Source organism: Austrofundulus limnaeus, unplaced genomic scaffold, assembly GCF_001266775.1.
Source record: "Austrofundulus limnaeus strain Quisiro unplaced genomic scaffold, Austrofundulus_limnaeus-1.0 Scaffold33, whole genome shotgun sequence".
Classification (NCBI taxonomy): Eukaryota; Metazoa; Chordata; class Actinopteri; order Cyprinodontiformes; family Rivulidae; genus Austrofundulus; species Austrofundulus limnaeus.
Genome location: NW_013952435.1, coordinates 771297 through 784273, shown reverse-complemented (window position 1 = coordinate 784273; position 12977 = coordinate 771297). Strand labels below are relative to the sequence as shown.

The window sequence follows — 12977 nt, the reverse complement described above, 5'->3', positions numbered from 1 at the left end:
GGTTTGAAATGTTCTTTTGGAATCCGCTGTCAGATTTAATATTGGTGTAGGATTAAAATTTTATCCACATCCCTGCGTAATAGGAAGCCCCTCTAAACAGCAACTCTAAAGTTTGATAATAAGTCACCTTATTTGCTGCCACGAGCACTTTGTCCAGAAATCGAAGCCACTCGAAGATGAACACGGGCCTTTTGGCTTCGGTGATCTGWGCCAAAGCGTCTTCGTTGAGCAGCAGACTGTGAGCCAGCTCCATGATGGCGAGGATCCGTCAGCAGCCTCKTCCCTGAAATGTTAAATTAGTAAAACAGTCAAGTCGCTGAACGTTAGCTTCAGCTGAGACCTGGCGACATTTATCAAGCTCGAGAAGTCAGAAACACGATGCTTCAAACATATGTTGCAGAAGTTTCAGAGGAGTAAAACCATAACGCTTTATTATAAATTTAACAATCGGTTATTTTTTTTTTTTTTGTGTTGACAGCCGCCGTCTACATCCAGCTGTTCGGTTAGCTTCTCTAGCTAGTTCCTCCAGGAACAAGCTAAAGTCTCGCGACACTTTCATTCACAAGAAAATAAAAACAGCCTTTAGCTTTATGGTTTAGTTTCTTACAGTTTGCGCCTATCCTACAAAACACAAAGGCAGCAATATCTTCAAGTCATAAGTCGTGAAAAGAAATTACTCGTCCTGCCTGTGCTGCGTTCCGATGACCCGGGAGGATGAATGACGACAGGAAGCCAGGGTGTCACTTTGTAATGTTTCCGACACAAAACTATCGGAAACATAACTATTTACTTTTAGCTTTAAAAAGTAACGTCGTCTCACAATATTAATCACGGACTTTGAGAAATACATTTAATATTATATTTAAATAACTCACGTGTTATCAATGACAAATTGCATTTATTATAGATTTTGAATGCAGCGGAAAACTTGTTTACAGTTGACCTCGCAGCTACTCGGAATGAATATGTGAGCGGACCAAACAAAAGAGGAGCAAACAGCTTTGTTTTATTACATTTACTTACTTTCTGTGTCCACGATGTCTGATGAAGAGGAGGACTATATGTCTGATGCGTTCCTCAATAAAATGTGAGCGTTTTAAGTTTGAATTAAAGCAACTAAAGCAGCTAATTTAAAACTAATTTTAACTACATTTTAAGCTAATGGAAAACTAAGCGTTTTAAAATCAGCGTTACTTTTTAAACTCAAGTTAACATAGTATAACATAATATCAATTAGTTTGTTTATTCTTCTTTGTTTTTTATATAGTTTTATTTGATTTTGTCTAGTTTTTAATCTTGATTCTTATATAATGTTTAGAGTTTTTGAGCACCTGGTCACTTTTATAATCGTGCCCACTGTGTGTCCAGGTCATATGTCTTGTGTTTTTCTAGGAACGAAGCTGACTCATTTTCACTGTAATCAAATTTACCTGCGGGTGCAAATAAAGTTGATGGATTGATTAATTAATTGATTGGTTGTTGTTGTTTTTTTTTGTCTCGACATAGTCAAGATGTGAAGCCAGGAGTCAGCATGGTGAGGAGGGTAAAGGAGGCGATGAAAAGAGAGGAAAAACACAAAGAAAAGAACATCCAGAACCGTCAGAAAACCTTCAAGGAGCAGGAGAACGAAAGCCGAGAAACAGCCCTGCAGACCTCCATCAGCAATGAGAACAAGGGCTTTGCACTTCTTCAGAAAATGGGCTACAAAGCTGGTCAAGGCCTTGGAAAGGAGGGTAAGTTTTTCTCTCTGTGTTAAGCCCATGTTGAAAGTGTTTTTTTTTTTTTTTGCACCTAAATGATCAATAATTATTGTTGTTGCCTCATCAGGAGCAGGAAGGGTTGACCCAATTCCACTCAATATTAAAGCAAGTAGGTGACACAGTTATTTGACATTACTGTGTTCAGTATACATGAGTTAGCTCAGCTTTTTCATGATAATCTAACAGACAGAGAGGGCTTTGGAATGGAAGAGCTGAAGAAAAGAAAAGCTGAGGAGGAACTCAACGACTATCGTCAGAAAGTTCGAGCCAAACAACAGAACGAGGCCAAGTCCCTGGAGGATTTTAGGTGATATTTATAGCTTCCTATGAGATACACAGAGCCTCTAAAGATTTAAGTTTRTCCTCATAAAAACAAACATTTTAYTGTCTGTGTTAATGTTTCGCWTCAGGTCAAGAGTGAGGACGGAGAGAGACGAGCGAAAGGTTGAAGCCGACCTGAGGAGGAGTCAGAGATCCTGCGAGCAGCTGGACAGTCAGAAGGTTGGAAGCGTTTCATTTCACGGTAACGCAGAAATAAAAAAACATCTGCAGCTCAAAACTGAGGGATCTTTTTTATTTCAGGGGATCGCTGAACCCAGAGAGGCCTGGTACTGGCCCAAAGTCGATGCTAAAGATGAGGACGATGATGCTGAAGAAGAGGACGACGACGAAGAGGAGGAGGAGATCATGGAACTAACTGTTAGTGTTCGCTTTAGATTTTCTTCTTGMAAACTCCTCCTGGAGAGAGGTGCAAACCTTTTTATCTACTTTAGGAGACGAGCGCATAGAGACTGAGCTCAACGGAGCTGTCCGGGAGGTTTTATACAAACTGGCTGCTTACGGCGCACTTATAAAGAGTGCCACAACAAATCAAAACAAAAAGTCAGACTACCGGACGATAGAACCTGTTACATTAATGCGAATCATGTTTGCACTGGTAATACAGTTGTTACAAGGTTCACATGAAGCAGACATTGTAATAAATTATCTTATAGAACTAAATCATCATTAATGTCATATTGAAGTATATTTGATTTTTGCCTTTTCTCTTGCAGCCCTTTGACAAACTGCAAATTCTAACATCCTATTTGAGAGGAATCCATTTTTACTGCCTTTGGTGYGGGACTGCTTATAACGGTGAGAGTGGCAGAAACATTAAAGTGTTTATGCCTTTTTTTTTAGAGGTTTTCCTAATGTTTATTTATTTACTTCCCCCTCAGATGAAGAGGATCTGTGCTCTAACTGTCCTGGAGACACGGCAGCAGATCACGAATGACACAGACAGAAAAAAAAGAAAGTTCTGTTAAAGTCAGACTCAGCAGGTTTTCTTATACTCAGAATTCAACACAAGAAATTAAATAATGTTATTTGAACATTTTTTTTCCATCACAAATAATGTCACTGTTTCTGTTTGTGGGTGTGTTTCAGTTTGTTATGTTTTTAAAATGTGTGCAACTGAAATTACATTGACATATTTATATTTTGACAACACGTGACATCATGTTACACAATATTTAAGTTTCAAAAATGTAACATTTTTATTTGTTCAATGCTGACTTTGATTCCACTGTGCTCAACAGTGTGAGTTTTATGTAAAAATACTGTTGTGAAATGCGTTTAAGATAAAAAAAAGGACATTTTTTAAGAACAGGTTGGTGTAATAACTACAGTTCCCATCAGCCTTTGCCTGCAGGAAAGCGGCAATAATAATAATAATAATAATAATAATAATAATAATAATAATAATAATAATAATAATAATAATAATAATAATAATAATAATAATAATAATAATAATAATAATAATAATAATAATCTTTAAGCAATACTAACTGGTGTTGAATATTATTGTTGAATCCCATTTTTCTTTATTTTGAATAAAATTATATTTTTAGTCATAATTATGACTCAGCATCTTCTTGTTATGAGATGCTAAGTAATAAATTTGATAAACTAACTCATCTTATAAATAGGAAAAGCTGGAGCTTAATATTGAGATGCTACGTCATAATTCTGAGTAAGTCTCAATTTTGATGTCACTTTGAAATCCCAAATCTTTGAAATTATATGTGCTAATATTAAGATAATTCATATTTTGAAATGCTGAGTCACAGTATGAGATACCATAAGAAGGTATTTTCTCAAATTACCGATGAAAATCTGATTGTTTCTAGAAAACAAGAGCATCATTTTATTATACAGTAAACAATCGAGGAACTCACTATTTATTAATTTGCGAAGCCTGTTTCTGGTTGTTGTTTTTGTTTGTTTTTCATCGATTTACCGACAGCTATGAATATTTCCGAGTGCATTTGAAGGCATCACCAGACGTTTACGTCGAAATCGAAACTTACGGACATGGAAGCGGAAATGCTAACTTGTGTGTTCGAGAGTCTCTTTTTTTCCCCCCAGAATTTCATATTTAATTAAGAATTAAGGTTTATTATGATGGCGTCAGAAAACTATGTAGATCAGCTGAATCGCTATTCGCACCAAACTGGGGAAACTGTGTCATACGAGGAAGTTGGATGTGTTGGCCCGGACCACAGTAGAACGTGAGTTGAAATGGGATTTGGGTTTTCTGTCGAAATCAGTACAGATGTGTCACAGTATATTTATATATTTAAGATCAGTGCCTGCCATATGTGGACCTAATACAGTCAGTAGGACGATAAGTTATTGATCTGCAGATTTTTATCAGTTCATGATCTTGATCACGGAGAAAAACCCAGACCAGTTCTGGGTCTGCCCAGGGTCTCCTCCCAGTTAATCCTAACCCTAATCCAGGGGGTATCCTTTACCAGATGAACCACCACCTCAACTGGCTCCTGTCGATGAGGAGGAGCAGTGTCTCCAAAGATAACTGAACTTCTTGCCCTATTTCTAAGGTTTAGTCCTGCCACCCTGCAGAAAAAGCTCATTTCATTCACTCAGATCTGCACTCTGGTTCATTTGGTTTTCTACCCACTGCTCTAGAGATGGTTTTCTCTAGAGCAGTGTTTCCCAAAGTTGGGGTCGGGACCCAAAGTGGGGTCCCGAAACATCAAGATGGGGTCCTGAAAAGATTTTCTGAATTAATTACATTTTTTGCCTTAGTTGTTAAAAAGGAGAGAGGTTAGTATGTTTAAAATGTATAAATGTAGTATAAAAATATTGTTACTATGCCCATGTTTTGTTGACCTGATACAAATGTTTATCATCCAAAAATACTTGTGGGCACAGGTCTCTGCTACTGTTACTTTGTGGGTCCAAAGCTGAAAAGTTTGGGAACCACTGCACTTTGGTTCCCAAAGTTGGGCTTGKGACCCAATTATGGGTCATGAAGCACCTTGGATAATCTCCAGAAATCAATTTAAAGGGTAATAAAATAATTGACGATGTAATATTTCCTTATTATTATTAGAAAAACACAAAATAAGTATAAATAAGTATTTATATTTGTGTAYAAGSTGTTTAGATYGTCAAAAAKCCTGTGTTTTTAGGGTTATTAACRAAGTTYRTGTACTCAGACCAGTAATATTTGGGGTCACAAGTTTTTGCCATGGATATTTTGTGGGTCAGAAGATAAAAAGTTTGGGAACCACTGCTCTAGAGCATCARGATTTGGAAGCTGCACCGATCTGTCTGTCAATCAATCACATGTTGCATCACAATCAAAAAAACAAAACAAAACAAGTAGGTCCTCTGGATGGGTTCTTCTTTAGTGAAACGTTTCGTCTCTCCTCCAAGAGACTTCTTCAGTCTGATGAGTTTCAGGTTGCATCACAATACTCAGGAGAACAGAAGATTGGTGTTCTGGAGCTGGCTCTTTTAAATTATTTTGCAGATTCAAGTTAAGAGTGGTCATCAAAGGACAGGCCTACCCTGAAGGTGTGGGGAAGAACAAGAAAGAAGCTAAACAGAATGCTGCTAAAAATGCCTGTGAATGCCTGTTTGATAAGCCTGCTGATTCCGTAAGCCTAAATCATTTTGTTCTATTACTGCGTGCCTTAAATAGTTGCATTAACGAACCATTTGCTTGTTCTTCTTTTCTCAACAGGCAGAATATTCAGCCAAAGCTTCTCCCGCTCTAGTACAACTAAAAGCCTCCAACTACACAAGCTGGCTTAATCTACACAGCCAGGGAAACGGGGTGACCATCAGACCCGAGGAGACGACCTCAATTGGACCAGTTTAYGCAACTCAGTAAGTCTCCTTGATTGTTTTATAGTTTAACATCAGAAATTAATGTAACTGTTGGTTTTGTTGTTAGCTGGTGTAAGTTTGTGGTTGGTGATAAGGAATATCCAGCGGCTTCAGGAAGAACTAAGAAAGAAGCTAAAGAGGAAGCTGCCAAGCTGGTGTACCAGGAGATGATGGGCAGCAACACTTTAGATGTAAGGAAGGACTCACTGTTTTTCATTTAAGTGACGTTTAAAGTTAGATAAATGTTTGTTCATGAGTGCAGTGATATTGTTTCTGTTTGTTTGAGACTGGAGATGATACAGACAGCGGCACATCGAGTCTACGAAGTGAGGATTTGGAGAAAGATGCATCGAATATTTGGTGAGTCCAAATAGTCTGTGGTGTAAAAACACGTTTACTCTTTTAATTCAGATCAGTTTAGTTTATTTATATAGCACTGATTCACAAAAACTGAACAAACAAACAAGTTCAAATTATAAATAAAAAAGTTATTTATCTATGGAAGCCAGCAGATTGTGCTGCATCTCCACTTTACCATTCTGAGCTAAACTTGGTGASAGTGGGAGAGAATGACTTCCTTAAAAAGTGAAACCACCTTGACCGGCTGGGGTCTGAGAGGGCAGGAAAGAGACACAGACAAACAGGAAGTGGTGCAGGTGTAGTTTCTGTGGGAAGAAAAACAAATTAATGACAGCAATAATTATAAATGCAAACAGTCAAGCAAGTAAAGACCAGCAGAGTGTGGACATGTGGTCAGTTTGTTCTTCTATAACAGAACTAAAGAATACCTTAGGAAACCCAAACTATAGGATTTATGAAAAAAAAAGTCTTAAGCCTGGTCTTAAAAGCAAAAAACTGGAAGAAAGCTCTGTCTCCCATTCTGCTTTTAGAAACTCTATGAACCACGAGTGAACCTGCAGKCTCAGTGCGAAGTTCACTGTTAGGAAAATATGGAMCAAAAAGATCTCTGAGGTTGTTGAGAGCTTTAAAAACATTTTTAGTTATTAATAACAGCTTGTTTTTGCTTTTTCTTAGTAACCAGTTGAAACATCTGAACACGCTGACAGAAGACCAAAGTTTTGCAGGAACTAATTTCATAGGAATGATCTATATGCGCTGTCAGGAAAGAGGTTGGTCCTGTGTTTTTACTGAAGAGAAGAGATGCGGCCCCTCTCATATCCCAGAGTAGGTGAACACCACAAGAAACCCGAACAGACTAATGCACTGAAAACTAACTGCAGTTTTAACAAAACTATAATCTAAACTTTTACCCTAATGCAGATTTTTCTACAAAGTTGTGATCAAYGACAAAGAATACCCAGTTGGTAAGGGTCGGAGTATCAAGGAGGCCAAACAGAAGGCAGCTAAGTTGGCCTGGTCTGAACTTAATCATCAGTCTGACTTAAACAAAAAGGTATTTAAGATTTTTAATGTTTTTGATGACTCTGCATTCAGGGAAGTCATGATTTTGATTACTGACTCACTTCTGTTGTGGTTGCAGGTTGTGTCTGATGAAGGTGCAGAAGCCAAAAATTCTCCAACAAGTTTAAAGTGAGCTTCTGAACGAGCCTAATAACACACTGTTGAATTTAACATTGATTAACGCCACTAATAATGTCTTATTTTGTATTTTTAAGGGACTCTGGTCAAATAAAATCAAACAGTTTGACACCAAGTGCAAGTGATTCCATTGTTTTCATGGATCCATCTCCCATCATTCAGGTCTAATATTATTTTTTATGTATATCAAGTCATTCTGAGCTGCTTGTCTCCTGTGTTTTTTTATTTTTTATATTTGCTCTTAAGAAATTACAGCTTCTGCCGTTTAAGTAATTTAAGCTTAAAAATATATTATTTCTCTGCTTCTTTACTCAGATTCAAAGTCCAGATGTGAAACCCAAAATAAAGTAAGTGTTATTTTACTGTAAACTTGAACAAAATGTCATCAAACAGTATTGATGATTATCTTTTTCTTGTTAGAATTGCAGCAAATTTCCACAATGTTTGTAATAAGAGTAAAGAGGTAAAGTTAAATAATAGTTTTGCCAGTTTWTTTCATTTGTTGTTTTAAATTTTAACAGCTTTTGTTGTGATTTTTAAGGATTTGATCAATTTTAAACTGAAGGACAAAGGAAACAGTCAGAGAACAAAAACACCAACTCAACCGGTGTCCAGGTATGGAAATTTAAGATATTGAAATTACTACCRTTCAAAAACCTAACAATAAAAAAGTATAATTTAACCATTTTTTGGAGGGGTTAACAATCCTATTCTTATTAGTTTCAGCAGGTTTACGTTGGATTATGACTCCATTCAAAGCCTCGACAAAGGAGCCTTTGGACGTGTTTTCAAGGCGAAACATAAACTGGAGAACAAGTTTTATGCAGTGAAGATTGTACGCTACAAAGAGTAAGTCAAGTGTTACATTTTATTTACAGTCACTGAGTGGTGGAAAGGTGATTGACCATGGCTGCAATATCAGATCAAACAGATAATGAGTCTGTAGATCACCATATTGTTGATTCCATGTGGTATTTTGGTCCAGAACAGAGTACTGGTAGGAATTGTTTGACAAGTTAGCCCAAAGCTGCTAAAACTGGTCCCCAAAATCCAGCAAGATGATTCCACTGGTGTYTAKTTAAAACTGATTGGAAGATTTGCGACCTGTCCAGGGTGTACCCCACCACTCGYACAGTGACTGCTGGATATGGGCACCAGTGACCCTGAAAGTAGGAAGTGGGTAGTGGGTGGATGGATGGATGATTGGAAGACCTCAACACATTGTAGGCAACCTGGCGTTGTTTTGTTGACAGACTGTCCCAGAAGACRTTTAGAAACTGACGCTGAGCCATCAGGGTCCCCTAACTCACTACCAGAGGTGACCAGACCCTGAGGTTCCTCATGCTCTGGCTAGAACARTTAATTGGCGGACCAATATTAATTTGTAGATATYGTCAACTTAAGTTTGAACTGTAATCAGCTTTCTGTAGCRTTTTCTGTACATGTATTCTGGTCAAAACCTAACATGACCTCTTGGTGTGGGGTAGGTTGACCTCTACCCWACACCATGATTATGTTGCTCCATAGCATTGGCCTGATTTGGTCCCCTCCCATTGATACCTCCATACGTAGAATGTAAAATTGAGATTCATAACTAAACATGTCACAACACCGCTTGTCTTTGGTCCAATCCTTCTGACTATGGCATCACATCACTTCAAATGCAACACAGGCAATGGTGAATCTGTACCGTACRGTTAACCGTGATGCCACAATCCTGCACGATTTAGTTGTTTCTCTGTTCTTCRACAGGTCTTCAAGTTCTGTAGATGTGTGTTAATCACTTWTTCCTTAAAATCAGGTGTGAGAGACATCTAAAGCATGCTGGATATTGGCCCTCATTGGCCCAGGATTGGGTACTACTGGTGTAGACCAATTCTCAATTTTTTTTCAGCGATGCACCACTTGTAATATGMGTACCTCCTAGAGCAGATGATTCCAGTCTAATTCACGGTGCTGTTTCTGTTGACATTAACTTAAACATTTTCCTTTTTAAAACAATTTATTGTTCTTTTTTGGGTCAGAAAAACCCTACAGGAGGTGAAAGTCTTGTCAGACCTCAACCACTGCAACATCGTTCGGTACCACTCATGTTGGATAGAGGACACGACTTATCAGTGGGACGGTTCATCCGATGCCAGCAGTGCTTCACAGTAAGTCCGGCGCCTCCTCTGGTCTTCTTATCAAGCAAACATGTTTGTTTCACTGTTCAGTTGATTGTTGACTCTTAGGTCTTCCACTGACTTTGCCGTGAAGTACCTCTACATTCAAATGGAGCTGTGTGACATTAAAACACTGAGAGTGTGGATAGACGAGAAGAACATTCAGAACCCGAAGAAATCTTTGCGGGACTCCAAGAGGAGAGAAGACGGTCTATCCATTGCCCTGCAAATAATCATCGGAGTCGAATACATTCACTCCATGAACCTCATCCACAGAGACTTGAAGGTGAGAAAGAGACAAGTTCATGCTGGAACCGAAACCCAGCTGAAATAAATAGAGTAATATTTAAAACCTGAGCTTTTACATAGTCTTCAGGGTGAGTCAAAAGATTCAGGACAAGCTTTTATTTCAAAAACGAAAGGGTAAATTAAATATCTGAATACCACAGCTAAGAGTGGGTGACGGTAACCATCTTTTAGGCTATGTCCGGAACATGGCTGCCATTTTGAAAGCCGCCATATTGGATCAAAGTCTAGTTTTTCCAATGGGAAGAGGGTCCTATAGACAAGAGTGTCAAAGAAACCCAGGATTCTCTCAGAACTGAATTACTGCGATCAAATGTGCAGTATCTCTTATGGTTCAAATGTTATCAACACAGAAATCTCAAAACTTATGTTGTTTGTCACAGTGTGTGTTCAGCACCAGGGACAGCATGTTGAGCATGTCTAAYAGCTGCACATCACAGGGAACGTTTCCAGTTGTTGTTGCAAGAGGTGTTGCTTATTTGATTACAATCGATTTGTGACCACTTTACCATTGGAAAAACTTGCCCTTGATCCAATATGGTGGCYTTCAAGATGGCGACCATGTTCTGGACATAGCCTAAAAGATAGACTTCCCTTTCTGGGGTATTCAAATGTTTAATTTCCCCACTTGTTTCAGAAATAAAAGGGTGTCCTGAGGCTTCTGGCTCACCTTGTACTTCAGTACTTTTATAGCTATACAGTATGTGAGAAACGAGTGACATTTTTACAACACTAAACTGTATTTAGTTTTTTTTTTTCTGTGTCATATGATTAGCCTGCGAACATCATGTTCAGTCGAACCGGCACAGTGAAGATCGGAGACTTCGGTCTGGTGACTCCTGTGATCAACGACGACTCAGAGAACCAGAGGGAGAGAAGAGGCTACAAGGGAACCCCGTCTTACATGGCTCCTGAGCAGGTGAGATCAGATTCTAACATCAGATGTTCTTCTAGAAGGAAAAGGATCTCTCTTAATCTAGTTTTATTTGTCGTTTTTTACAGAGGAACGGGATCCTTTATGACCGGAAAGTGGACATTTTTGCTTTGGGGCTGATATATTTCGAACTTTTCTGGAACATCCCGACTATTCATGAGAAGAACAATGTAGGTTAATCACAACCTCGTTAAGAAGTTGGAAACTCAAAGTCCTTAAAAAGCACATTAGAGGGGATGAAGGAAATTTATTTGGAATTGGAATTTGTTTTTAAAAACACAGACAGGGTTGGATGTTTTTAAGTTGACTAAATTTCTATTTCTTACAAAACCTGTTGATATTATTATGCTGGGATGTAAAAAAAATCTAATTTGTAAACATTTTTTCTGTTTCATTTTACTACTGTGGTACAGATGTGGGACGATGTCAGAAATCAGAAGCTTCCGCTGGTATTTTGTCAACATTTTATTGAAGAGGTACAAAATATTTTTATTTCATAATTTTCAGGATTGTATTTTATTTAGAGCTGATATTAACTTTTCATTTTAGCTTTTGTTTTTTTTAAATAAGCACACATAACATTTTAAACTAAAATCTAAACAGATCAGTTAGMACTCAGAGTACGTGTTGGGAATGACTCTCAGCTACTGCCACACCAAGTATTACCTCAATATCTGTAAAATTGGTTGAGGTGTAGCCATTTTTKCAKTTGCTAAGATTGCTAAGCTGTGGCTGCATCAGTAACACTTATAGTATAAATAAAGAAATGCCAATTCAGACAGATTTATATTAACATGTACATTACTGTTGATGTTTGCATTAAAACGTTAAATATCAACTGTTTTATTCTTGCTCTATGGAAATTGTAGAAATTTTGTGTTTTGATTTTGTTTCAGAGCCAAATCATAAAATCGATGCTGTGCTTCAAACCAGAAGAGCGACCAGAAGCCTCCAAAATAAAATCGGACTTGGAAGAGCACAAACGTTCACTTGAGGCCCTTAAAATGCTGCAGCGAGACCGTCAGACGGTCTGAAAACTTCAAGAAAACAACCTGAAAAAGTCGAGTTTATTAACTTAAAATCACATTCTTCTGTGAAACCAGTATCAGGATCTGCTGGAACAAAATGTCACGATTATGTTTTATGTGAGGTACTGGAAGAGAGCGCAAAACTTCATTAATTTTATCAAGAGTAGCAACAAAATGTTGCTTTTTAATTAATACTCGTGTTTTGGAGTAAAATCTATCAGCAGGTACTGGAAATATGAATGTTTTTAATTATGACAGGACGCCACATCATCGCTAATTTTAACACTWAAAAATAAAATAATGAATTTGCAGTATTGTTTTTGGTCAATGTATCTTTTGGTCATTGGATTTTCATTTTTGAAATGGGTATTAAAAAACAAGAAATGAGTGGATATTTGATTTTTGTTTTAAAATCCTGACATTAAAATTAAACTACAAAGCCTTTCTCATTCTTAGTGTCGAAAGGGGATAAACAAAATGTTAAAAATGATTTAAGTTTCATTTTCTGTTTCAGATAGCAAAAAAGAAAATTACTTGAAGACAGAAACGGAAAAAGGCTTGTTTATTTGTATTCTATGACTATTTATTCCCCCACCAGAAGGGGCGCTGGCCTGACAGCTCTGCAYAATGGAACACTAATTTCTGTAAATAAGAGGCTGAAACACAGAGAAGTATGTCCATAAATGAGTTGTATGATGACTGTTGCTCAGTGACCAAAGGCTTGCAGAGGTAATTCATGTGGTTTTTGGCCAAATAAGTCTCTTTTACTGAATACATGTCGGCTACTGCCTCCATGTTTCATCTCCATTTTTCTAAATAAAAAGCAAAATAAGATGCATTTCATTCTATTAGTGTGTTGTACAGTTGTTCTGTGCACAAAGGTTTTTTTTTCCTCCTGAGTTTTGACAAAATCTGTGCTTTTTTCTGTCAGTTCGCGTCCTCTGAGTTTTCCTTTCAGCGAAGGGTGGGCGGTACTACGACTTTGAAATCGATCTGATACCAAACAAATACTCGGCAGATTTATTTGATACCGAAGTCAACA

The 12977-nt window shown here is 37.7% G+C and overlaps 3 protein-coding genes across 4 annotated transcripts in view; 2 read left to right on the top strand and 1 right to left on the bottom strand.

Annotated features, from left to right (window-relative positions):
- The window catches only part of heatr5b (HEAT repeat containing 5B), a 25617-nt gene extending 24938 nt beyond the window's left edge, over positions 1-679 (bottom strand). The window contains exons 1-2 of one of the 2 annotated variants that reach the window (XM_014005933.1): positions 608-679; positions 128-283 (exon numbers count right to left, since the gene is read on the bottom strand). In XM_014005933.1, coding sequence (XP_013861387.1) covers positions 128-253 — 126 coding nt within the window. In that variant the 5' untranslated portion in view covers positions 254-283; positions 608-679. The remainder of the gene's footprint in view (positions 1-127; positions 284-607) is intronic. The other variant, XM_014005934.1, reaches the window with a different exon arrangement.
- A 293-nt stretch (positions 680-972) lies between these two features.
- gpatch11 (G patch domain containing 11) lies at positions 973-3410 on the top strand. Its single transcript, XM_014005890.1, has 8 exons — positions 973-1087; positions 1507-1733; positions 1828-1869; positions 1947-2067; positions 2171-2261; positions 2343-2459; positions 2816-2897; positions 2981-3410. The coding sequence occupies exons 1-8, from the start codon at positions 1038-1040 to the stop codon at positions 3034-3036; spliced, it is 786 nt and encodes a 261-aa protein (XP_013861344.1). The 5' UTR covers positions 973-1037; the 3' UTR covers positions 3037-3410.
- Positions 3411-3968: 558 nt separating this feature from the next.
- Positions 3969-12322, top strand: eif2ak2 (eukaryotic translation initiation factor 2-alpha kinase 2). The gene is made up of 19 exons (XM_014005932.1): positions 3969-4315; positions 5587-5713; positions 5800-5945; positions 6013-6136; positions 6232-6305; positions 6981-7130; positions 7227-7359; positions 7447-7496; positions 7583-7667; positions 7821-7852; positions 7926-7968; positions 8047-8120; positions 8226-8354; positions 9530-9658; positions 9737-9953; positions 10749-10892; positions 10976-11077; positions 11321-11383; positions 11804-12322. The coding sequence occupies exons 1-19, from the start codon at positions 4206-4208 to the stop codon at positions 11939-11941; spliced, it is 2070 nt and encodes a 689-aa protein (XP_013861386.1). The 5' UTR covers positions 3969-4205; the 3' UTR covers positions 11942-12322.
- Positions 12323-12977: the final 655 nt, after the last annotated feature.